We start from the raw sequence: 26,777 nt of genomic DNA, 5'->3' as shown, positions 1-26,777 counted from the left end.
AAACAGAGAACGCCAACAGCACCTGGTATTCCCATGCGGTCACCCATCCTAGTACTGACCAGACCGAACGTAGCTTAACTTCGCTGATCGGACGAGAAGCGGTGCTTTCAATGTGGTATGGCCGTTGGCCTGTCTGAAGGCGTTTCACGTCAACCTCTGGCTCTTCCGAGTCTGGAGCCTCTCTTCGTTATTCTTTTCCTATTGGGTCTCGTATTTCGTGTAGTATTGAACTTTCCACGAAAGAGTTGAGACACAGAAGTTTCTCCTTTATGCTTCTGCGTAACAAAGCTCGCTGGAAGCACTTTCCTTGCTGTTTTCGTAATCAGACCTTGTGTGGCTTTTTGTGCTAAGGCCGCAGTAATGTCTTCAACTATCTCCTGTGGGAACAGATGTGAAGATAGCGGAGCATAAGGAAGTTCAGACTTCTGAATGGCCGTGACCCCATTAGACAGAGAAAAGAACAAAGATGGGCTCTTTTATTTAAGATGCCTGCTGAAAAATAACAGAGCTGCTAGTTCGCTGGCACCATCTCTGATTGCTTTATACATGCAGGACATTTGGTGAATAAGTTCCTCTGTGTAAATGTTCTTTAAAACTTTCGTCTTCCTCCACAAGGCTCCCAGGGTCCAGTCCGAAAAGTAAAAGACCTCAAACGCCCTGAAGATGCCTTTGAGGAGGTGATCCATCTCCGATGGAGACCAAAATACTTTCGCCTTTCACATGGCTACGCGGCGTGAAGCGTCAACGAGACTAGAGAAGTCCCCCTGGGATGCCGGCAGGAACTCCCCGGCCAAGAGTCTCCAGTCTCATACCAAATGTTCGATCTGGACGCTAGTCTGGCCGGAGGTAAAAAGAACACGGTTTGGCCTTGATGCTTTTTAGTGGCCATCCAATCTTGCATGATCTTCAAAGCTTGTTTGGAAGAGCGAGACATAATCATCTTCGTAAAGACTGCTATCTTCGAAAGTCTTCCTCAAAGTAAATTGCAAAGGAGGAGATCGAGGGGCAGCTGGCATAAAGTTTTTCAGAAAAAATTCCGTAAATAATGACATGAGCTTCTATAAATCTGACGAAGGTTGTTCGTCTTTTCGTTTCTTATCAATTCCGACGAGGGGTTTTGGCCCTTCCGATTGTCCTCGTCGGAAACGACCTCTAAGAGATTAACAGGAGAAGGAGGGATATCATCATTCCCTTCTTCTGATTGTCCTAAGACCGAAGTAGCGACGTCCTGCTTCCTCCTCCTCGTCTCCTTATTATCTTCTTGACGCCTGGCGTCCTGGAGTCGAAACTCTTGACGCTCGGCGTCCTGGCGTCCAAACTCTTGATGTCTGGCGTCCTGGCGTCCAAACTCTTGACGCTCGGCGTCCTGGCGTCCAATCTCTTGATGCCTGGCGTCCTGGCGCCAACCTCTTGACGCCTGGCGTCCAAACTCTTGACGCTCGGCGCCTGGCATCCAACTTCTTGACACATGACGTCCTGGCGTCCAGCTACTCGGGCGTCATGGCGTCCAATCTTTTGGCGCTTGCTGTCCTGTCGAACCTTGAGGTCACTTGTTGCTGGACGCTCACCGTCTGTGCAACACACGTGAAGAGCTTCCTCAGGATGACTTACAGCACTTGGAACCTCTTGAGCTGGACGATTAATGACATTTTTCTTTACTGCAGGCAGCCAGACCTGCATCAGGGAGGAGAGTTTCTGCTGCAAGCCTTGAAGCAAAGTTATTTGCAGAGCTTCTTGCTGCTGGGGACAGACTGGGGAAGCCGCAACATCATCCAACTCTCTCTCCACGTCAAGTAAGGGTTGGGAAGAACGTTCCGGGGACGAGTACCAATCCGAAGGAGGAGAGGGAGCATGCACCGAAGGCAGAAAAGCGTCCGACATCCTTTTCGTCTCCTACCAAAGCAGACAGCCGCCTGTGCGACAATTTACGTCTGTTCGACAATTTACGTCTGTTCTTAGCAGGAGAGCTACCATCGGAGTTGGAAGGGAAGCGCTCCGGGCTGCTCCACTGGCTACATCCTGAGCCTAAGGCGTCACTTCTCGACGCTGCTCAGCAGTGTATTTTCTTTGAGGGGTCTTGACTCCGACGCAAGACGCCAGCCCCATCTGGGAACTGCGTCATCCGACGAAGAAGAGCACAATTTTACCTCGCCTTTCCTGTGGCGAGGGTGAGCGTCCTGGGAAGCGTCAACAGGTATGCTCGAGGGGACGACTGCTCGGGAGCTAAAACCTCTCGCCTTCCTTCGCCTGTCGACTTTCCTTCTCCCAGGGGTTGGGGAGCTTGGAAGAGGTCTAGGGCTAGAAGCACGGCAGATTCGAGCGGCTGCACCCTCCACTGCACTTGCACTAACACTGCACCTACCTTGCACTTCTTTTAAAATCTCTCATCGTTGCCCACATATTATCCGTATCTCCTGTGAGGGATTTTACTTGTTGGCCCAGGACCTGAATGGTCGCCATCATATCTTTTAAGTGTTGGTTATTCACCTGTTTCAGTAACAGGGTTCTGAAACTACCACTACGGGAGAAGGATTCATATGGTAATTAGCAAGGGGAGAATTATCCAATTTCTGGCTTTCTCTAGAAGAACGAGACAAAGTACTCTTGGCTTTCTGAGCCGATTCCTCGGAGAAAGTCTCGGGAGTTCCGACAATCGATTGTTCTAACAACCTACTTTTGTGTTAATTGTCGGGCAAAACAAAAAGTGCAATTACAGGAATGATAGGCTTAATAAGCTAACGGAAAAGGGGGGGGGGAATTTGCCTAAAGGTTATTATTTTGGCAAATTATCTTCTAATTTGTCTTTACCTTATCCATTTGTTATTCCCTAACATCTACAGTTAACACCGATGTTACGGGAGGAAAAGAGGTCTATTTAACTTCTATTTCCTATACTCCCTAAACTAGTTTCGGTGCTCAACATAACTCGAAGAATATTCGAATTTCTTAAAGAGATCCAAACAAGTAAGGGTCAAAATAATCAATAAGAAAATTATATAAAAGGGCAAAAGCCAAAGCCCAAGTGTACTTCACCAAAACAAGCTGCGAAAAACACGGGCTACGAGTGAAAATCCAACGATGTCACCGGTATGGCGGCAGGGAAAATCTGAGGAATAGTTGGAATGGTTCCAGGTACCCGGGTAGAGGGCGCACAGGTGGTACACCTAACTACCCAATCGGCGATTGCCGCGAGTTTTTGAAATTCTGCCGTGACGTCAGGGACGTAAGCTATATATATAACTACCAGGCGAGTTAGATGTTGAAAAATCATTGGTTGAGAAGACTTCTAAAAATAGATTAGTCAGTCGAAAGGGGGAAAGAAGATAGAAATATGTTTGTATATGTATGTAATCTTCACACACTCCTCTATTTTTATCAACTATTTATTCTTTTTTTTTTAAGAGTAATGTATTAAGCTAACTTTTAAATGAAATTACAGTGATTTTAATTTCACTTAAAAGTTAGCTTCACACTTAAGGAGTATGATTAGAGTCAAATTTAGTGTTCAAACTCTAAAAACGCATTTATTAGCGTTTTTAGAGACCATGCCAAACTTACGGGAAAATTCCCCTTTGTGAGGGGTCTGGAACCTAACCTTGCATAAGTTCGGGGTATCACTGTACATTACATACAAGAGTGGAGCAAGAGAAAGTCATTGACTTCCTCATGTGCTGAAGATCACATCTGACAGTGGTGAGAAATTGTAAAGTTTTAAATGGAGAATGTGTGGCAGCACACCACAAGGTGGTGGTAATGGACTTGAAAATAAGGAACACATTAATAGGTAGGCCCTGCATGTGTCCCATCAATAATCAAGTGGTGGAAGCTGATGCAAGAGGAGGAAGTGTGGCAGAAATTTAAAGAGAGTATTTGAGGAAGTTAGACTGCTAGAGGGAGGGCAAGAATAGTGGAATCACAACAGTATGGTGAAAGTTAGATTGCTAGAGGTAGGGCAAGAATAGCAGAATCACAACAGTATGGTAATAAAGAGTGTGGGTGGAGAGGTGTTGGGAAAGATATCTGGACAGAAACTTCTGTACAATAAGGAAACCTGGTCGTGGAATCATGAAATGAAACAGGTGGTGAAAGCCAAAAAAAAAAAAAATAATAATAAAAAATAAAATAAATAAATAAATAAATAAATAAATAAATAAATCTGGGAAAAGTATGGGCAAGAGGAAAAGGAGAGGTACCAAAGACATAAGAAACCAGTAAAGAAGGAAGTTGCACAAGAAAAGGCAAAAGAGCATTAGATGACATGTATGAATAACTGGAAACACCTGAGGGGGAGAGAAAAATTCATAGAACTGCAAAATTCAAGAACTGCAGAGTTGAGGGACAAGAACACCAAAGACTATGCCCATATGAAACAGGTTAAGGATAGAAATGGAGTGGTTTTATGCAACATAGATAAGATAAGTAAAGGTGGAAAGAATATCATAAACACTAGTTAAATGAACAAAATCCTATAAAATTCTTTGAAGACGGATTCCAGACCTTGGTATAACACAAACTATTAGCAGGAAGGAAGTAAAGGAGGCACTAAAAAAGATGAAAAATGGTAAAGCAATAAGACCAGATGGAATTCCTGCGGAAGTGTAGAAGCCTGAAAGAAGGAGGAACAGACATACTATGGGACCTAGTAAAGAAAATATACAGTCAGGAAAAGAAGCCATAAGAATGGAGAGAAAGCTTTCTTGTGACTATCTATAAAAAGAGGGTGACATCCAAGATTGTGCAAACTACAGAGGAATAAAGATAATGTCTCATACTAAGAAAATCTGGGTAAGAATATGGATCAAAGAATTAGAGAAGAAACATCTATAGGTGAAGAACAGTTTGGTTTCATGCCAGGAAAAAGAACAACAGATGCCGCAGAAATGACTGCACATAGTATTCATACATCTGGAAAAGGCATATGATAAGAGTCCCATGCCAAGAGGTTTAGAGTTGTATGCGAGTAAAGACAACACCGGAGAAGTATGTGAGGTTGGTTCAAGATGTGTATGAAGGAGCAGAAGCACAGGTTAGAAGCAGTGTTGGTTTAACTGAATGGATAGCAGTAAGAGTTGATTTACATCAGGGAACTGCTTTAAGTCTATATCTTTTTGACCTGTTAATGGATGTGCTACCTCAAGGAATAAGAGATCAATCCTCATGGTGAATGTTGTTTGCTGATGACATTGAGTTATGTAGCACCAACAGGGAGGTAGTGGAATGAAAACTAAAGTAATGGAGGAAGGTGCTGGAAGACAGAGGATTAAAGATCAGTAGAAAGAAGACTGAATACTTGAGTTTTAATGAAGATCAAAACTCTGAGATTAGTATGAAAGGGACAAGGTTGAACTGAGAAGAAAATTTTTAGGTATCTTGGTTCAACAGTAGCTGATGATGGAAATTTGGATGTAGAATTAACACAGAGTGGAGGCTGAAAGGAAAAATTGAGGTAAGATGTCAGGTATCAATTGTGACCACGGAATTTACACGACAAATTTTTTATTAATTTGTATTTTTCCTAACATGCGAACCTGAGGTCTCTACATGAGGGATTAACTTTCAGCAAGCTGGAAATCTGCCCATTAAACTTTTTACAAAGTGGTTATGGTAACAGTAACTGAAGGTAGGGGCGGATGTACCGCCCAGCTAGTTGGACCAGGTAAGAAAATGAGGGGTGGCATAAGATGGGCCCTTCACGTAAAGACCTTGAGTTTGTCTGTCAGGAAAAACACAAATTGCAGGCAGTCCCCGGTTATTGGTGGACTCGGTTAATGGCAATCAGGTTTTATGGGGCTTGTCTAGTGCCATAAAATCTGTGATTTATGGTGCCATAACGGGCCGCGTTTTGGTCATCGGCGCCATAAGGTGCTGATAATAGAGTTATGGTGCCATAACATACCTAACAGAGGCACCATTGACAGAAACTCGGTGCCATAAGTGGCATAAATGGCCAAGTTTCGGTTAATGGCGGTGTTTTGCTTATCAGCACCTGACCGAGAACGGAACCCCCACTGATAACCAGGGACTACCTGTACGTACTTGAAAAAGTTATCATTTGTTCCTACACATATACAAACCCTTGCTCTTGACATATGGGAGACTACTAACCTTTAGAGAGAGGATTCTAAGTAAATCTCTGAACTGACTGGTAGTTCAGCTCACCTGGGTACTCTCTTCCTAGTCATGAAAGAGCAAAGGAAGGAGACCTCTCTGATCTATTGAACAAGAGATGCTCAACCATCAGACTTCTAGGCATTTCAAATGAAGGGAAAGTAATATCCCTGATTCAAAAAGGATTGGATGAACCTACAGTGTCGAAGACTATAAAGCAAAGAATAACCAACAGGCTTGCTCAAAGTTAGTCCCTCTCTCTCCTTGCTAGAGAAAAGGAAGAATTTTCATTTATTAATAGAACTGGATTATAGATAGGATACTCAGTCATCTTGATCACGTGCATGCACGCCAGCCTATCATGTGACGGCTCATTCACTGTTCCTCTGTCCACTCCAAGAGGAAGGAAGATAGGAGAAAGGTAGGAGGCCAGTCCCACACACATCTCATTGCAGCCGCACACCTTAGGCGAGATCCAACCTGTCCCTCATGAGCTGGTTGAACTACATGACTTGTTGAGCATCCACCACAGAATCCAAGGAAAAGGAATCCACGGACCTATGGGCAATGTCCAAAGGTAAAAGGAGATGAATTTGATCTGAACAATTATATAGATCCTAGTACTTGACCAACAGGTTCTTCCTGAATGCGATGGACAGACTAACAACCCTGGCCTTGAGAGATCTTGCCTGGATGGTATGCTCGTTTGATCACCTCCCAAGTCAGAGAAATTACCATTTGGATATTATTTCTAGGGCAACTCAAAGCTAACGAACAAGTCATTGGTACTGGGTTGAAAGACTAGTTTTATTGAGGAAACATAGGTGTCACACTGTCATTGGTGCCACAGGACCACAGGAGAATGATCATCTCACTGATGACCTTCAAAACACGTAGAATGAGTAGACAGATCAGAACAGAGTCAACTTCAGGAACTCAAAAAAAGAAGGACTTGGATCAAGCTTCTTTGGAGGAAGATCAAATTCTGGAAGTCCAGATGCTAAGATCAACTGTCCAATCTCCTGACCTCTAGAATCGTGCTTGTGATGTCTGGTTGGCAACTATACTGAATGTCAGTGGTCCCCCATATTCGTGGGGGATGTGTACCAGATCCCCCCCACCCCCGAATAGTTGGAACCCCTATAAAAATGCTTAAAATGGCCTATTTTGTTAGTTAAAACTTAAGAAAAACTCACAAGAAACGTTATCTGGTTTTCTAATAGTTTTACCACAAAAAGGCATTTTATGATGAAACTGATAACAAGAAACAAAACTTTGTGGATATTTCTCATAAAAAATACTGCAAATAGGTGAACTTCCCACGAATAATGGGGGGATATGTTCCAGAGAGAAATCTGCAAGTGCGTGAGTCTGAGAATCCGGAGAACGCGAATGGGGGGGGCACACACTATACTTCTGTCTGCTCGTGTACTGACACTGCCATAGAGTAGATGAAAGGACACTAGATAATTTTGGCGATCATGGCACTACAGTGATGTTGCTATCATACTTAAGACTTATGAAGACTAACAAGAACTGTGTTTATATTCTGAAAGACTCACAAGAACTGTGTTTAAGTTCTGAAAGATTAAAAGAACTGTTAAGTTCCAAGAAAGGAAGTGTAGGAGCTTGCTTCCCTGGTCAATGTTCTGAAGAAAGAAACTTCTCTGGAGAGGGGTAGTGTAATCATGGTACTACCTTGGTATTGTCACTATAAAGGAGTGCCTACTCAGACACTGAGGCTCCTGAAACTGTCTTAAGAGCCACACAATATCTCTCCTCATGTTGTGGATTAACTGGTAATTGCAGCACTAGCAGTAGCTACAGCATACATGTTCCACCCCTCACAGAAGGAATGTAAGAACATGGAACTCCAAGACACCATTTCTTGACTGAGTAAGAATCAAGAACAAGTTGTCAGAACTTGGTTTGGAGGTGTTATTCACAGCTATATCTGTTCGGATAACAAGCTTGGAGGTGTTGTTCACAGCTATATATATATATGTTTGCTATCGTTCATCTCTCCCCTTACTAGACAGAGGAACGGTTTGCTACTGAAAGGAATATTTGTGCAGAATATAAAATATTCTAACTGTAAGGCTACTTCATTCACCTGTATCCGACCAGTTCCAGTGTTTGACGGATCCATCTTCTTCCCGCCTGAAGGATAGGAAGAGAAAAAAGGGAAAAATGGAAAAGATAAGAGACAAGCCGTCTCCATCATTCTCATTTTGATACCATCATCTTGGGCAAGATACAAACTGTCCTGCTAGACACAGGATGAGCTACACAACTTGTTGAGCAGCCACCACTGGACAGGGGCCCCCCCCCACACAAAAAAAAAATGTCTAATGACCTGTGGGCAATGTTCCTCAGGTAGAAGGCACTGAAAGAGGTTTTGGCAAAGCCAAGAACCAGCATTCAGAATCCTATGAACAGTTAAGTTCTTCTTGAATGCCAAGAAGGAGCTTAGTCCTCAAGTTGTGTGCTCCTACATGCACAGTATTACAATAGAAACTGATAAGAAGGCATGCTTAATCACTTCAAGTACCCCAAAAGACTGGAAACCTGTGGACCCACACTGTCAATGGAATGAGTATTGTCAATAGAGGAGATGACAGAACACCAGCCCCAACTTCTTTTTGACTAAGGAACTACCATAGTACCATTCCTTAACAACATTATGTAAAGCCTAATTTCAGATCCTGAGGCTTGGAGAGTCATGAAGACCTAGGTTACTGAGATACAGAATAGATCAGGTTAGACTGGATTTAGTTAAGGCTAGGGTCAATGACGTGCGAGTGATGAGATGACATGGGCCTAAGTTGGAAACTTGTCTGCAGTTGTGTAGCATCTTTCCCATACCATCATAGGAATGAGGGACCAAGAAGTAAATGGCTGAACTTCTGAACCCTTCACTACCCCTGAGTCTAACAGGAGCCTTGTCATCCTTCCTACGAACACGAGCAGGGGGATCAGGAGAAGACGACACTGTTGTAGATTTCCCAATCACTGATCTTTGCTTGGTGTGAAAGAGCAATGGATGAGAAGCGGCTGGATGTGACACCCTTTAATCAGCGAGACGGAGCAATGGGCATGGTTGGATGATGGCAAAGACAGAAACCGATGATGCTTCTTCTTCAGAATACAGCCGAAGCTCTCGAAAAATGGTGTCGACTCTGTCAAAAAACTGTTTCATGAGAGCATCAGAAGACGAAGCACCAGAATACACCATAGCGGAAGGGGCTCCAGAGCTCTATGAGAGATACACTGTTGATGAAGCAATTGAAAAAGCCACCACCACAGAATGAGAGTAATACACTGCAGTCATTGCACTCATTAAAGAGGTTCGAAAGCTCTGTTAGGGATACTCTGCCAAAAGAGCAAGGGGTGAAGCTAGACCATCAAAGAAGCTCCAAAGTTGTGAGAGGTAATCGCTGCAGTTGTTGACTCTATCAGGGAGGGGTTCTAAACCTCTGATAGGGATACGCTGCTGACGGGGCAGGGGGTGAAGCTAAACCACCAAAGAGGCTCCAAAGCTGTGAGGTAAACATTGCAGGTGTTGACTCATGCTGTTCAAGCTACATCACAAACTGAAGTGGTAACACTGGAACAGCCAAAGAGAGAGCGTACACCTGAAACTTCTGAGCCTTCGAACCATAGGCTCCAAAGCTGCGACAGGTAGGCGCTGCAATCATTGAACCTGAAATAGAAAATGGATGTTTCCTCTTCCCTCATAGGGGAGGAAGAAACCTCCCCACCCTGAGAGAGCATGGATATATATATAAAGGAAATATCTACTGATCATATTAAAAAATTTCCAAAGTTGTTCACAACATGGTTGAGCTATGAAAGAATGGGAAAGGGATAACACTTCCAAGAAGAAGCAAATGGAGGAGGAAGAATGCATAGAACGAACCTGAAGGAGACTGAGGAGTGGCCATCAAAGGAGTAACCCCTTCCACAATGGTGCCTTCTCCCTCCTCTGATGTTTCCTCACGGTAAAAGACTTCCACTGCTCAGGAGACCAAGAATGACAAAGCAGAGAGGGGAAGGGAGTGAGTCATCAACTTACAACCCGCCCACCCAGAGACAGGGGAGGAAATAAGACAAAGATAGTAGAATTGAACTCCCACTGGTCCTGGAGAGCAGGTCAGGACCAACGCACTGTCAACGACCTTGTGACATGAGCTTCCATGTTGAGGGAGAGGGGTAAAAACTTGCTATTTAAGCTAGAAGAATCTTTGTAAGACTTGAATACAAAACCCTCACCTGGAAACACAAAAACCCCATTTTGTGTTATCTTCCCCATCTGCAAAACATCTGAAAGATTAAAACATTCCAAGAAATGTGTAGTCTAAAATAAGATGTGTTCAAGACAAAATAAATTAAAATGATATAAGTGAATATATTATTATAGACATGGAAAAACATGATCAAATGTTATAATATATCAATATACACATGGTATAAATAAAAATATCCAAACACAGAAAGTTGAACGGCAGGGCAGAGAAAGAATGCACGTCTCATCGGGGCTGCAGCCAAAAGTAAACTGCAGAGATTTGAGCGAACTCTGACTAGGTAAACAGTTGGATTTCCAGCTCACTGAAAATTAATCCTAAGTGTAAAGACCCAGGGTTTGTATTTGTGTAGGAACAGATAAAGGTGAAAGGAAGAGTTTATAAGACAGTAATGAATAAGCTTTGATGTATGGAGCACAACCATGGCCAGTAAGAATACGAGGACTACTAAAGTCAAAGAACTATCAAAGAAGGCTGCAGTGGTATGGCCATGTGATGAGAAGGGAAGAGACATGTGTAGGGAGGCGTGATGAAGATAGAGGTGCCTGGTGGGAGAGCAAGAGGAAGACCAAAGAGAAGGTGGATGGATGTAGTTTGAGAAGATCTGAGAGACAATTTTTCATTAAACTTACAGAATTACACATCATTATTTGAATTAAAATTAAAGATGGCATTCCTAAACGGACTTTAAAGCTAAGATATAAAAACCAACCTGAACTATAGAGCTTGGCCATCGCTGCCTGTTTGATAAATGGCAGGCCAGCTTCCTTCAGACGGGCAGCATTGTACACTAGAAGCCTTGCACATTCTATTTCAGTTGCTAGATATGATACTGCATGTTGCATGGCCTGTGGAAAATTCTTTTCATATTAAAACAGGCATTTAATGCTTAAACATGAGTTTTACTAAGTCATCTTGTAATCATACAGGAATATTTCAAAAGTACTACAAGATCCTGTAATAAAGCAACATTCACCTTCCCCAGTCACTCCCAGTTATAAGGGTGCAGAATATCCATGATATAGGAAATCCCACTCTCTCTCTAAGTGCTACTGATTAAACTCCAAATACTTCCCCAAATAATTATGAGACTGAAAGCAAGATGAATTTCAATGTATTTGGACATAAAAAAAATAGTTACCCCTTGTTTGGTGGTAGTCTCACAAATTCAATACGGAACAAGGCTTTCCTTAATCTAATTTTCCTATCGATTCTCCTTTTAAAATGATTGGTTTATTTTTTCCTGAATTTTCAACCAAGCTTATCAAACTCATGAGATGATATGATGAATTACCTGAAAATTGAAGATCCTCTGACCAAACTGCTTTCTCTGTAAAAGGTAGGGCACAGTGGCATTAAGGCAGCCTTGCGAGAGCCCAACCATCTGAGCACCAATTCCAATTCGACCTTCATTTAACATACTAATTGCATATTTGTATGCCTGTCCAAATTCACCAAGAATATTCTTTTCTGGAACCTATAAAGACACGAAAATTACATTTTTACTATAAAATAAATTTTTGTATATACTTACCAAGTATGTAATTACATAGCTGTAAGTTCCACTTATATGGCAGTTTGAATTGAAAATTTTGCGGGTAACGCTTCAAACCATTGTGTAGGTGACCAGTCCCACTTAATAGCAGGAAAATAAGAATGACTGTAAGGAGAAAGCTCAGATTGTTCATGCCTTATGTCCATCACCAGGGAGGAGGGTGACCTCCAATTCTGTAATTAATATGTGCTTGGTAAGTACTATATAAAAAAATTTATTTTATTATAAAAATATTTTATAATAAAATAAGGTTTTATTCATACATAATAAGCAATTATTCAACTGTACGATTCCTACGCATGGCAGACCAAACTTCAAAATTTTCACGGTTGTGCCGCCATCAGTAGTGTAGGTAACCAGGTACCAACCACTTCTGGTAAACAGGTATGACAACATCACACCTCTCAATTAGATTTTGGCCGCAAACTCCACCTGTGGGAAGGGGAAAGGGGGGAGGGCTTGAATCAAATAACTGCTTGATGTATGAATAAAACCTTACAGGTACACCTCGTTTAAGACGGGGTTCCACTCCAGCAACCACGTCATTAAACGAATTCGTCGTTAAGCATGTAATTCCCTTTATTTCAACTAATGGCATTAATTTTCAGTCATATACTATACACAGAACTACAGTAGTACCTCAAAATACGAAAGGCTCAACTTACGAAAAATCCAAGTTACGAAAGCAAAGACGAAAAATTTTACTGCTCTACATACGAAAAGTTTTCAAGATACGAAAGGTTTCTGAAAGTCCGAGATTCGCCCCATAACAATTTTGAAACTCGCGCCGCACACCGCCATCTTAGTTATCGTAGACTCGCCACCATCCTCCTGCTCTCCCATTGGTTCCTGATGCTAGCCAAGCCATGAGATCCTTCTCTCTAATTGGACAGCACCCCTCCCATCATGCATCTTCTATACATACGTACTACATGTTGGCGTGCGTTAGCTCGGCCACTTCGCACCCGAAACTTTACCGTACGCATTCGGCATTCGTTTGCTCCAACGATTTCGTTTAGTAACGTAAATTCGTTAGTGATTTTGTTGCAGTACATATTATCGTGTTGTGCGAAGACTGTATTATTACGTATTTGTGTAACTTTACGTAAATTAACATAGTCATGGGTCCCAAGAAAGTTGAAATTCACGGAAAGAAGCGCATGCTGTCTCTGGAGACAAAGATGGAGATCATAAAGAAGTACGAAGCTGGTATGTGATTGAGTGTGATCGCAAAGGAATACGGCCGTAATCCGTCGACAATAGGCACCATCCTTAAACAGAAGGATGCCATCAAAGCAACTACACCATCGAAGGGCATCACTATTTTGTCCAGCAAGAGGAGCCATGTGCACGACGAGATGGAACGGCTGCTCCTCGTCTGGATAAAAGACAAAGAAATCGCTGGCGATACAGTAACGGAGACGGCAATTGCTCACAAGGCCAGTGCTATTTTCGGCGATTTGATTGCGCAGGCGGAAGACGACGGAGGGGAAGGGACTTCAACGCAAACCCCAGAGTTCAAGGCTTCGCATGGCTGGTTCGAGAAATTCCGTAAACGGACTGGCATCCATTCGGTGGTGCGTCATGGGGAGGCTGCCAGCTTGGACACGAAAGCGGCCGAAGCATTTAAGAAGACTTTCGACGAGATGATGACCAAGGAAGGCTACAGTTCTCAGCAGGTTTTCAACTGTGATGAGACTGGCCTTTTTTGGAAAAAAATGCCTCGTCGGACGTACATCACGGAGGAGAGAGGCTACCTGGGCATAAGCCTATGAAAGACAGGCTTACGCTCGCACTTTGTTCGAACGCCAGTGGGGATTGCAATTTGAAGCCCCTACTGGCGTATCACTCCGAGACTCCTCGAGCCTTCAAGGCCACAAAGTGTTAAAGGAGAAGCTTCCAGTGATGTGGAGGGCTAATGCAAAAAGGCCTGGGTAACAAGGCTTTTGTTCACCGAGGTGGGAAATCGTGTTTCGGCCCGACTGTAAAGAATTTTTTGCAAGAGAAGCGCCTCCCCCTGAAATGTCTGCTGGTGTTGGACAATGCCCCTCCCCACCCTCCTGGCCTCGAGGAAGATATCCTAGCGGAGTATTCCTTCGTTAAGATTCTTTTTCTTCCGCCCAACACACCCCTCTCCTCCAGCCCATGGACCAGCAAGTGATAGCAAACTTTAAGAAGCTGTACACGAAACATCTTTTCAAAAGATGTTTCGACATCACCGATACCACAAACCTCACCTTGCGTGAATTTTGGAAGGAGCATTTTGACATCGTCATATGCATCCGACTCATCGACCAAGCTTGGCAGGAGGTTTCGAGGCGAACCTTGAATTCCTCGTGGAGGAAACTCTGGCCTGATGCCGTATCCGACCGAGACTTCGAGGGATTCGACGTGGGCGAAGCTGGTGCTGCTGAGTCCGAAACAGTTGACGATCCCGAAACTGTTTCCCAACCAGATCTGACGAGACGTCTTTGCACTCGACAAGTCCATGGGGCTGGTCGTCGACGAGGACGACATCAAAGACCTTCTCGAGGAGCACCAAGAGGAGCTTACGACGGATGACCTGAAGGAGTTGGAGGCCCATGCAACATAACGTTGTTCAAGAGGAGTTCTCCAGCAGCGGCAATGAAGAGGAGGAGCCTATGACAACGGCAGAAATTAAGGAGGTCTTAGCCGCTTTTCATAAAGTGCAATCGTTCATAGAAAAAAGACACCCCGAAAAGGCTCACACAGGTCGTATGCTTGAGCAGTTCGATGACGTTTGCCTGAGTCGTTTCAGGAACATTGTCAAAAGCAGGCAGAAGCAATCTTCCTTGAATAGTTATTTTTTAAAGAGGCCTTCAGCATTAGCAGGAGTAAGCAAAAAGGAAGAACCAGGTGATAAAAAACAGAAAGTTGAAAACAAAAAGGAAGAACCAAGTCATGAAAAACAGAACATTGAAAGTGGTGATGAAGTTGAAATTCTGTAAAAAAAAAAAAAAAAAAAAAAAAAAAACCTACGTAAAAGTAAAAAAGTTAAAAATAAAAAAAAAGAAAAAAAAAATTTACGTAATTTTTAGATTTTTGTAAGTTAAGTGTTACAGTTTTGTTAATGTTTTTCGTAAATTTTATTTTTATAGTTTTCCTTAAATTTTTTATGTTTTCGTAAAGTTAAGTGTACGTACGTACGTACGTTATCTGCCGTTTGTCCTCCTCCTCCTCCTCTGCCGCCACTTTCGGAGATAGCCTCACTCGAAAGGTAAGCTTCGACATTTTACGTTACAGTAATAATATTTCTTGTACACTAATTATACACTTTATTTACAGGTTTGGATTTTTATTCTTAATTTAGGTATTGAATGGTCCAAATTGTTGTAGTATTTCATTGTTTATAGGTCAATTTAGCTTTATTATGAGATTTAATGGGGTGTTTTTGGAGGGCTTGGAACGGATTAGCCATTTTACATGTAAAATGTGTTCCAAGATACGAAAAACTCATTATACGAAGGCCGCCTCGGAACGGATTAATTTCGTATCTCAAGGTACTACTGTAGTATCCAATATCGCCTACTACTTGGCTAAGTTCTGACAATGCTTTATATAATTTTATTACTCATATATTTTAACTTCATCATTTTATAACTTCATAGTGTACAATTTTCTTCAAAATAGTGTACTTTATTTAACACATTTAGCCCACATTCCCGAGTTAGCCTGATAGTAAGTCAATACAGTACTAAACTTTTCTCAGAATCTGTACATTATTATCAGTGACTTTCATATCCTACATTTGGTCCAGTAATACCCTGAACTTACATGAGGTTAGGTCCCAGACCCCCTCCCATAAGGGAAAGTTTCAATTAAGTTTGGCAGTCTCTAAAAATACTAATAAATGCTTACTCCTAGAGTTTGAACACTAAATATATCCATTTTCGTACGTATACTAATGTTACCCAAAATTTATGGAATGCCATTTTCTTTTTACCTAGAGTAAAAAAAAGTTTTTTTTGGTCACTAGGTAAACTTCATACATCTGTTATAACGAAGGTAGGTACAGAGTTCAATGAAATAAAGAAAACATGTATGTACATACATAATGTTTGTAGAGGGTGAAGGTAAAATTTAATCAATTTAAAATCATGTACTAGTGTGAGGGCTAGCTATGAGAAAGAGAGAGAGCGAGAAATATATACGTCATGTGAGGTAAAACTCTGGAGGGGTACCATCTTTAAAAAGTGCGAATTGGAACATCTTTTGAAAGTACATTAACTGTATGTGCTGTAATTATGCAACATAGTACATACAGATTGTACCAATACTTTTCTCCAAGGTTAAGATGATAATTTTCACAGGACAACAACTCTGTTATGCCTCTGATATGTTTTACTAGTTGATCATGAAGGTCTTATATAATGACAAGCACTGTGAATTACATAATGCCTTTGTACATATTTTCAAAAATATAAATCGCATACACAAAATCACCAGACTGATTTTACACTTAAAAGCATGGAGAATTTAACAAAGTTTCTGATGGGGTATCATCTTTGAAAAGTGCAGTAAATTAGGCCAAAAGCTAGACAACTTGTGCCGTTTTTTGCGTAGGCTACCTGCAAGTTGCCAATGCAGTTTTGCCCTGGAAAGTAAATCTTGTAGCTTACATTTGGCCAAGCTTTTATATCAAATTTTTTTGTTGGGTGTAGGTGTAGACATCGTTAAACAATTGCCTTACAAGTAATTCATGAATGTTTGTCATTCATAGGCCTCTTATGAGCCACCGATATAGTTTTGTCCTAAAAAGTAATTCTTGTATCTTTTGCCATTTCCTTAGACCAAAAATTGTTTACATCGATGATGTTTACAGGAGTAGTAATAACAAAACTATGAAGAGCTCATACTGAGATTCCATTGAAGGTTACTAAATATGCATTCCAGTGGGAATGGACACCACTGAAATCCAGTTAAATAACTGCAAAATAATGAACAAGCTACTGCCACCATCCATTCACTTGATGACAGCAGGAACAAACTGAGCTTTCTGCTTACAGTTGTTTCTATTCTCCTGCTAGTGGATGGGACTGGTCACCTACACAATGGTTTGAAGTGTTACCCACAAAATTTTGAACTGAAGCTGACATATCAGTGAAACTTATAGTTATGTAATTACTTGGTAAGTTACTTACATGAGAACTAACATTATAATCTACCACCCAAGCCAAAAGATCATTTTAATTTTTAATCAAAACCATTACTGTACTATTATCCAATGTACAGGAGTGTAACTGGTTCCAAAAAGCTGGGGGTGGGCAGGGGAGCAATGGGGGGTGTGGGGAGGGCACTGTGAGCCCTAACCCCCAGAAAAATATTTGGGGGGAATTTAAGCTCTTTTTAGGGGCACTGTAAGGCCTACAAGGGCAGGTAAACTGTGTCCCCCTAACTCAAAATTTGACGGGGACCTGTCCCCCCCGTGAGTTATGCCCCTGCCAACGTATGTCAATCTGTTGATATATTTTCAAGTCCTTCAAAGAAAAAAACACTTGCAAAGAACAGTTACTCTACAACACAGAAAAGGATTTAAATTGCACATGTTGTATATAGTTCAATAAAATTAATAAGTGGGAAAGATTTGCAGCTACCAGCTGGATGAAGGCCAGTATGATTTAAAATTCAAGAATGATAGGTACTTATGAAAACTAGAACAAAGGGGTGGATTCTGGCAAACAGTATGAAGGCAAAAGTATTGGGAAAGGCAAAAGTGTTTGGAACTTATTTAATCCCTAACCCTGTACATGAAGTCTGACATAAAAATGGCAATAATGACGATGAAATAATTAACCCAGGTGAAGATCTAGATCCACACATACAGAATGAGTAATTTTACTGTGACTTATTATATTTAAGGGTCTACACATAATTTTTGGATGGAATGAACAGTGTGCACAGACACAAAGTGAAAAAGCTCTCTACTCCATGGAAAGACAGGTTAGCTAATCTCTCTCTTTTGACACATTAAAACTACATACAACTTGTCAGTCACACTTAACTAAATATATTGGCACTAGTAAGGGTAGTATGTAATCCATATGAACGTATTCAAGTTAATTGCATCATACAAAATGAAAATATGATCAAATGCTATATAGTAAACTACTGCTGGTAACTTTTAGATGTCCCTAACAGTACAAATTTAAATTTTTATTTTTATATTAAATCTAATACCATAAAGGTCAATGCCAACTCTTAATAAACAGTACTAAATTTAGTTATCATTAAACTTACAATATTTTGATGGGAAGTACTAATCTATAACAAACTGAGGAAGAACAAAACATAAAATTAAAACATGAACAAAAAGTATATTACATTATCATTTTAAAGCTAAAAATGGGATAAGAACAAATATATGCTCACAATAACATTATCGAAATGAACAGCACACGTGTTTGATGCTCGTAGACCAAGCTTATCCTCCTTTTTACCCACAGTTAATCCTGGGGTACCAGCATCCACTATAAAGCATGTGATACCTTTATATCCCTGTTTAAAGAAAACAATAAACATTACTCTTGGGAACTGGCAAGAGAGACTTGCAATACACTCTAGAGGAATCCTTTTCAGGTACAAATCATACTCCCTAAAAAACTATGCCAGTCATAAGAAAACTCTTGTCTTTATTACCTTATTGCAGGTTTAAGCAGTATTTTTAAAAAATATCTGAATCACAGGAAAACAAATTATGATATAGCATTAAAGAGAATTCAACTCAGAAAATGAAGACGGGGAAATTTAACTCTGAAAACCTCTGATGTTTATATAATAAAAAAAAACATGACATTTTTATAATAAAATCACTTTTTGTATGTACTTGCCATGTAATTAACAGCTTTAGTTTCTAACTAGTAAGGCAGCTAAAATTTGAAATCAATGGTGATGATTCTTTAGTTTTTGTGTAGGAACTAGCCCCGCCCACTAACGGGGGAGAGAGGAATAACTAGACAAAGGCTTGTCAATTTGTATGTGCCTGTGTTCTTGCAAGAGGAGGCGGGTGGGCTCCGAATCTGTAATTACTTGGTAAGTATATACTATAAAAAGTTATTTCATTATATGTTATAAATATTTTATTTTTGTATATGTAACTTACCAAGTAATTACATAGCTTATTCCCACATTGCAATGACATATTCTATCCCAAAATATTAGAGAATGTAATAAATTTGAGCATAGAAAATTTGCCAGCATTGGTAAAAATGCTTGTTGTTCCTTAGCTGTAAGACAACTGCTGCAGGAAGTTACTGGCTCTGGTTGGCACTCATCTTACTTTGTAGAGGCGGGGCAGTATAGCCAAGGATCACCTACTATTAGAATGGGAGCTTTAAGCGAAGGAGTGCACCGATCGCTAATAAAAAATAAAAATTTTGCCCCTACCCTGGGCACAGTACTACCACAAAATACAACCAGATAAAAAAAATCAATACCTACATCAAAATTATTTAAAATACACCAACACCCACCACCATTTAAAAACTATGACTGGAGGGTACCTAGGTACACAGTACTCCCAGACTCCCCTGTAACTTGACAACCTCCAATAAGGTGAGATCAGAAGGAAAGTATATGTACTTCCTACGCATCTGGCCCCAATACCATACCTGCCACTGCCAAAGGAAGTGGTAATGACATTTAGTGACTGCAGTAAATGTCATTCCCACTTTATTAAATAAAACAAAGCAAACTCTGATTTGCACTGCCAGTCAGATGATTGAATAAAGGAAGATTGAGAGAGGTTGTGCTTATAGGCTAAAGATGTAGCCACAGTTCTAATGTCATGCACTAACCTTAAAAATAGGAAGAAGTTCTCCAATTTGAGTGTGCCTCTCTTTTTAAATTTCTTTAATAAAGGAGAGAGCATTTTTCATTAAAGGCTGAGATGGGTCTTTGACTAAATACCACAAACTACTGGAGGTTCCTTGCATCTTCTCAGTTCTGTGGTGGTCAAACTTAAGAGCTCTTACTAGACAAGTACTTTCTTTGTCGTTCGTACCTAAGGTATTGCTCAGGTTTTTTTATACTGAAAGAAAGAGACCAGGGTTTTGCTGGAGATTTGTTCTTCACTAGAAAACCTAAAGTGTAAGAGCATATTGTGTCACCTTGTGTGAAGGCTACTCTTTTATCAATCACTTGAATCTCACTGATTCTCTTGACAGCTGCCAATGTAACCAAGAATAGTCTTTTCTTGGTTAAATTCTTGAAAGACACTGAACTAAGTAGCTCAAAAGTAGGTCCTGAAAGGGATTTCAGAACCACAACAAGGTTCCATGACACTAACTCAGACTTCTTTAGCTTGCACATATCAAGACTTCAAGAAATCAGAAATATCTTGCCTACTAGTGAGATCCACGCCTATACATATGTTTAAATAAGCATTGACCTGTGGCCCTTAAGGGTGTCGGGGGTTAATTTTGAGTGACGGTGTTCAAACTTCCACAGATGTTGCCTCTAGTTTGACTGAAGATGCACACAAAATTTCAGGTGAATTAGATGAAAACTTTTTTTAACAAATATTTTTCTTTTAAACATAGCATTTTTTATTTGTTTTTTAAAGTATATCTCCTTCCTTATTTATCATTCAATTCAAAGAAAAAAGTAATATCAGAAAGTTTAATACCTATCAAATAAACGGCAAACTCAGAGATCTAATATGTGATGTGTGCTATTTAAAAAAATATTTTTAAAAATTCAATAAAAATACCATAAAAATATTAGATATTGGTAAAAAAAAAATTTTTTGAGAAAAAAGAAAAATAAATTTGACGATGTGTTCTCTCACTATCTTTATTCAAATTGCTTTTTAGATTATTAAAATTCATTCATAAATAAGGGAGTTTTTAGAATTTGAATGTAGAAAATATATGTTTTGAGAAAAACGCAGTTAAAGTTTGCTAACCATTTATTTTGCTTTTAGAAGCATATAGTTTCTTGGAAAAGCCTACATGGTGCCTGTTTCCTTCTCTTTAATAAGATATATTATTCCCTCTAAAAAAAAAATATTTATCACTTAAAGAAAATAGTTTATATTATTTTTGGGGGTTATCGTAGAACGCCACTCTACTCTTGTGCTGCCAAGTTTTTTGAAGGTTAATGAGCCCCTTCTTCATATCCTCCTTTTGATGTTCTTTGCTTCGTTTGCTTTCTTGAATGCATAGCAGACATTCGTTTCCTGGTCTTCTCTTTCATCTGAAGGCCTTTCAGGCTTTCTCCTGTCGTTTTTCTCATAATAGGCAGCAATGAACTTGCTGCATAGCCGATATTATGTTCCGTTGCAGCAACATGAAAAGCACAGGTCGCAGTATCCTTCCCATGAAGTCTCACCTTTGGAAACTTTGCCCATATTTTACTGTTGAATGATTCATTTAGGTTTTGAGCATGTACGACCTTTTGCACATCTTTGCAGTAAATCATCAGAGGAAAGCTCTTCAAATATTTGGCGAACTGGGATCTTTAGTTCCTCTGTAAGCTGGAGTTTTACTTTCATCTTCTTGTGACTTCTGGGAGATACATTCATTACCAAATCACGATTATAAAAACACCAGCTATCTTTGCCAATGGGACACTGAGAATGATCATGATTTTTATCATCACTAGTCAGATGTAAAAAGATTGCCATTATAATTTTTTTAATGGCATCTATAGGGTCAGTGGGGTCTTTAGCTCCGTCTCTTACTGCAATGCCAAAATATTTTCCAATCTTTATCACCGTGCTGTCACTCAATTTATTGAGTCCTCCAAGCTCACTCCTAAACATAACTTTGTTTGTTGTTGTTACATATTTCGAAACATATTTTTTTCTAAAGGCCATAAGACGAAAGACAATCCTCTTCTGAACGTGGTTTATGCATTCTTCCTTGAGCACTGGATATGGAGTGCCATAAGGACCAATGCCCTCATTCAAACTGCTCAACCTTTATATGCTGTTGAATCCCCATCACCGACAAATACTTTATACGTATATGAATTTCCTGTCTAGTGATCTTTGCCACAATGTGAGAGCAGCAGCAGCTTCCATATTTCCAGAAGCTTGGTCAAAATTCTTTTTGCATTTTCCAAACTATATATTTTTTTCATAAGCTGCATCATATTGTTCTTTTGTTAGTTAATTTTTTTCAGTTTATTATTCAAAGTAGTGCAGGAATTACATATCTTACTGAAAACTTCCCCATCAAGAACAAACCCAGTGTAAGCCTCGGTAACAACTCCTATGCCAATAGGGGGTTGATGTCTCCTTTTCATTCAGGTGCCGTCATATATTACCTCGATAGGTAAATTACCATGTTCATCTGGTTTGACCCCAATGCTTTCATAACACTCAAATATTGCTTTATCAACTTCTTTCATGGGTTTCTTGAAGGTCTGGTCAGTAATCCGTTCAATATTTAAAGGCTGCCAAGCCTCTCCCATTTATCATGTTTTGATATATAATGAAGCTGTTGTTTCAATGACATGTTCTGTTTTCACACTTTCATTAGCTTGCACTTTGGTATATTGAAAAACAGATGGCACCAAACACTTAAATTTTAGTTTCAAGTCAATATCAAAACTGTTTTTATCAATTTCAAGTGTTATATTGCTGTCACACTGCCCACAATACGTCGAACTAAAAGCATCTTTTAGAGCTCTCAAGGGTAGTGAAACTATTTCTCCATCATTGCTTACACTCAGAAGATCTTTTTCAGTCATATAACTTCTCAATAAAAAACTCCTTACGTTGGCTCCTGATAAAACACCGACATCACCTGCTACATCAGGGACAGCAATTACATCTTGAAAATGCTCATTCTCTTCCCCCTCCCCCTCCTCATCATCAGATAACTTCAAAACAAAGTCGTCGGTGCCATCATCATCATCATCTTGATATATTTGTGCAAGGGAATAATAGATTTCCCTCGGAGCTTCGTAATAGGAAGTATTTGGCATCTCTTCAGCACACGTGGTTGGTGGCGACATGTGAGAAGCTACATTAGCTGTCTATACTTTTAATTTCAAGGTAAGTTTTGATATTGCGAGAGCTTGCTTCCCTTCGTTTACTAAACTTCGTTTTTGGCATGTTAGTAGTATATATAATACACAATTGATGGCCCAAAGTCTGAGGAAGTGTTGCAATTGATTGAAAATAACAAATGGACGATTGCATAAAACAAATACAAGAATACTCTCTCGAGATAAGTGGCTCGCGTTATTATCTCGAGATAAGTGGCTCGCGTTATTAAGTCATGGGAAGAGTTGCCATCTCTATCCAGAAAACATATTGTACGGCATACAAAACAAAATGCAATGAAAAGAAACTCAAATACTTAAAGAATGAATGCAAAATGAAATAGTAAAACCATCCCTAACCAGACCTTTAATTCTCTACTTGGATGTGGCCTTTAAACCATTTAAAAAGCTTCGTATCGATATTATCTTTCGTGTGGCAACGGCCGGGAACCAGATGTATGGAAATATGACGATAACTCATTTTCACGAATTTGAGCCAATATCGCCAAAATTACAGGCCGCCGATACCCTTAATAGTGTGTGTGTGTGGACAATCCACTAGAAGTTTTCAGAAACAGCAAGAACTCTGCTATTTCCACTACAGATATTTTAGTAGCGAAGATGTTATTGCTTCTGCACCAATTTGGAAGACTGACCACTTGTGCTGATAGATGTCTGCATCTCACTATAGTCTGGAACTCCCTTTGAAAATCCTTTAGCTCTAGCAACCTCTTGACAGTCTGTAAGTGGTCAGAGCTAGATTTGACAATCCTCAACTATACCACCTGAAGTGCAACTGTCTGAGAAGATTGGTTCTTGAGGAAGGAGTCTTGGAAAGTTGATTAGGAGCTCTAGAAGGTCCGAGAACCTCGCTCATAGCAGCCAGAAGGGAGCTATTGTGTCATCAATGTGTTCTGGTGAGACTTGAATTTGTTCAGGATGTCTCTTATCAGCCTGAACAGAGGGAAGGTGTGCATATCCTTGTTGGACCAAGGAATGCGTCCCTCCTTGTTTGGTGATGTACGAAAGTGCTGTTGTATTATCCAAATGCACTGCAACAGTTTTCTATAGCAAAGGCTTGAAGCCCTAAATGAATCAGTCCTTGTTCTTTGACATTTACGTGATCTCTCATCTGTTCTTGCGACCACTCCCAAGACCTCCCTGGTCTCCAGGAGAGCTTCCCAACCTACATCTGACGCATCTGAGTAAAAGCTGAGATCTGGATTGCAAACTAACAGCAACTTTCCTTCCAGCAATCTGCTTTCTGACCCTCACCAAAGCAGGTGTTGTTTGATCTCTGGTTTTATTGGAATAATGAAAGAGTCTGGATACTTCTGTTCCAGCTGGCCTTGAGGTAAAACTGAAGAACCCTCATGGACAGTCTACCAAGCGATACGAACTGCTCCATGTAAGCTAGAGTTCCAAGCAGACTCATCCATTTGTTCACTGTACATGAATGAAGAAACAGGAACTTGTCTACTGTCTTGAGCCAGGATTCCACTCTCTTGGGGGATGGAAAAGGCCAAAAACCTTGCGAGTTCAGCATCATCCCCAAATATACTATTGTCTCAAATGAACCAGCTGGGACTTCCTCAAGTTTATGAGAAGACCCATATCTTGGGCTAGTTGAAGAGTCTTGTGAAGGTCCTCCATGCATTGTCTTTTGAAGTTGATCCTTGTTAGATAAAGCCAGCCTGCCAGAGGAGTTAGAATGCATGAAAACCTCAGGGGCAGTCGACAGTCCGAAGCAGTGCTCAAAACTGGAAGACTCGGTCCTGAAACACAAATCTTGATCAAGGATATCTGGGGATGTGGAAATATGCATCCTGCATATCCACGGATACCATCCAGTCCCCTTGGCAAATGGACACAAGAATGGAATGAGTGGTTTCCATTCTGAATTTTGTCTTCTGAATGAAGACATTCACACTCACATCCAAGACCGGTCTCTATCCTCCCAACGCCTATGGGTACTACGTATGATTGCAGAACTCTTCTGACGACTCATTTTCTGCTACTCTAGTTCCACCACCTTTCTTGGCAATAAGTGCAGAAACTTCCCCTGGGAGAGCTGAAAACTTCTCCGAGTCTTTGGAATAGGCAGTCAAGGCAATGGGTTTTTTGACTAAGGGAGATTTTTCCCTGAAGGGTATAGCCCTCTTTGAGGGCTTGAACAATCCATTGTTCTGCACCTTTTTCCTTCCACCTTTCCCGGAAAAGGTGGAGTCTTGCTCCTACTGGAGCACAGAGGATGTGTTGATCATTTCTTGGCTGCAGGCTTGGAGGCTGTCTTCTCAACTGTCCCACTTGCTAAACATACTGTGGGTCTTGTCCTGGCAGGGTGTCTCGCTCTCCCACCATGAAAGGGTTGCCCTTGAACAGCTGTTTCTGATCATGTAGAAAAGGCTAGAGGTTCCCTAGGTCTCTTGGAAGTTTGCAACAAGATATCTTGAGTAAATTTCTTGTGCTGGCATGAGGCAAATGCTGTTAACAGTGGCCTGCAGAAAACAAAAAAATCTTTCACTAAGGGAGAGAAAATAAGAGCTGACCTCTTGGTTGAAGTAACTCCCTTAGCCAAATAAGAAACCTATAACTCTCTCTTCTCCAGTACTCCCAAAGCAAAATGGGAGGCTAACTCATGAGCACTGTCTCTGATTCCCTTGTTTAAACAAGAGGGAATCCTAAAAATCTCAGCTAAGTAGTCTAGAGGAAGCTGAGAAGTCCTGACTTTTCCTAGCAAGAGCCTACTGCCTAGTCCATAAAGCTGGTTACCTCAAAGACCTTAAACAGGTTACATAATAAATAGTCTATTTCCACAGACAAAATTGTAACTTTTGCTGCAGAAAAGGCCGATCTCCGAGGAGGCTCAATAAGCGGCAAGAAGTCCCCTTGGCTGAAGGCAGCCACAACCAGTGAGGGAGCTTCTCCTGTGGGATAACAAAAAATACCTTATCTGAAACAGTCTTGCTGGTAGAGAGGCAAAATGAGACTTCCCTTGTTCTCTCTTGAAAGCCACTTTTCTGCTTTTCTAAGAACCTTCTTAGCAGAAATAGAAAGTACCATCCTAGGAAGAAGCTTGCGCTGATCCAGCCTGGCTACTTATCATGAAAGTAGACACTGACATTGCAGGAGCTGCTGGAGCAAAAAAGGTGGGGAAGATACGGGTACATAAAGAAGCGACCCTTACGCTTTTGAGGATGAGTCCTCCTCTGCTTCTTAAACTGCTTCTTCCTCTACTAAGGAAACAGGTGATAAATGTACATTCTAAGTTGGGCGAGGTGCAGTTGACAACTTCTTCAAAAACTCAAGTGTCTTCCAATTGCTCTTAATGGGAGCCAATGAAGGATCCGCAGTCAACGGCAAAGACTGTTGGCACTTAGAAGGCATAAGTGCCAAAGCAGTAGAATCGAGTGTCACAGGTAGCTCTATAACATCCAGGGGAGCAGGCGCCACCGGGCGCTTGGGTGCTACTGGAAGCTCCTGAGAAGACGAACAAATGGGAGCTGCTGGGTGCTCTGAAGCTTTGAAGTGTTCAAGTGCAATGCAGAAACAATTAGTCCTGGAGTTACTGGGTGCTCGAGAGGTCTTGCAATCATGGGCACCAATGGGCGCTCAGAAGCCACTGTACCAGATGTGCTAACACTCTTACGTCTATCGGAAGAAGCTCTCTTGGCTTCTTTGAAGTGCCATTTCTCATCCCCACACACTGATGAGAATGTTCTGGAGAGTCCCAGAGTCTGCAAGACTGTTGATCTTGTGTTGAAGAAATATCTCTATAGACTTCTTGGGAGGCACTCAAG

The 26,777-nt window shown here is 40.8% G+C and overlaps 1 protein-coding gene and 1 non-coding gene across 2 annotated transcripts in view; both read right to left on the bottom strand.

Moving 5' to 3' along the window:
* The window catches only part of LOC135222446 (short/branched chain specific acyl-CoA dehydrogenase, mitochondrial-like), a 223,558-nt gene that overhangs the window by 10,241 nt on the left and 186,540 nt on the right, over positions 1 to 26,777 (bottom strand). The window contains exons 6-8 of the mRNA XM_064260532.1: positions 18,358 to 18,483; positions 11,707 to 11,889; positions 11,125 to 11,260 (exon numbers count right to left, since the gene is read on the bottom strand). Coding sequence (XP_064116602.1) covers positions 11,125 to 11,260; positions 11,707 to 11,889; positions 18,358 to 18,483 — 445 coding nt within the window. The remainder of the gene's footprint in view (positions 1 to 11,124; positions 11,261 to 11,706; positions 11,890 to 18,357; positions 18,484 to 26,777) is intronic.
* LOC135222567 (5S ribosomal RNA) lies at positions 11 to 129 on the bottom strand. The gene has a single exon (XR_010316288.1). It is a non-coding gene; the product is annotated as a 5S ribosomal RNA (ribosomal RNA).

This window comes from Macrobrachium nipponense, chromosome 3, assembly GCF_015104395.2.
Source record: "Macrobrachium nipponense isolate FS-2020 chromosome 3, ASM1510439v2, whole genome shotgun sequence".
NCBI classification, from domain to species: Eukaryota; Metazoa; Arthropoda; class Malacostraca; order Decapoda; family Palaemonidae; genus Macrobrachium; species Macrobrachium nipponense.
Note: the sequence above shows the minus strand (reverse complement) of the source record. Positions and strands in the feature narration are given on the sequence as shown.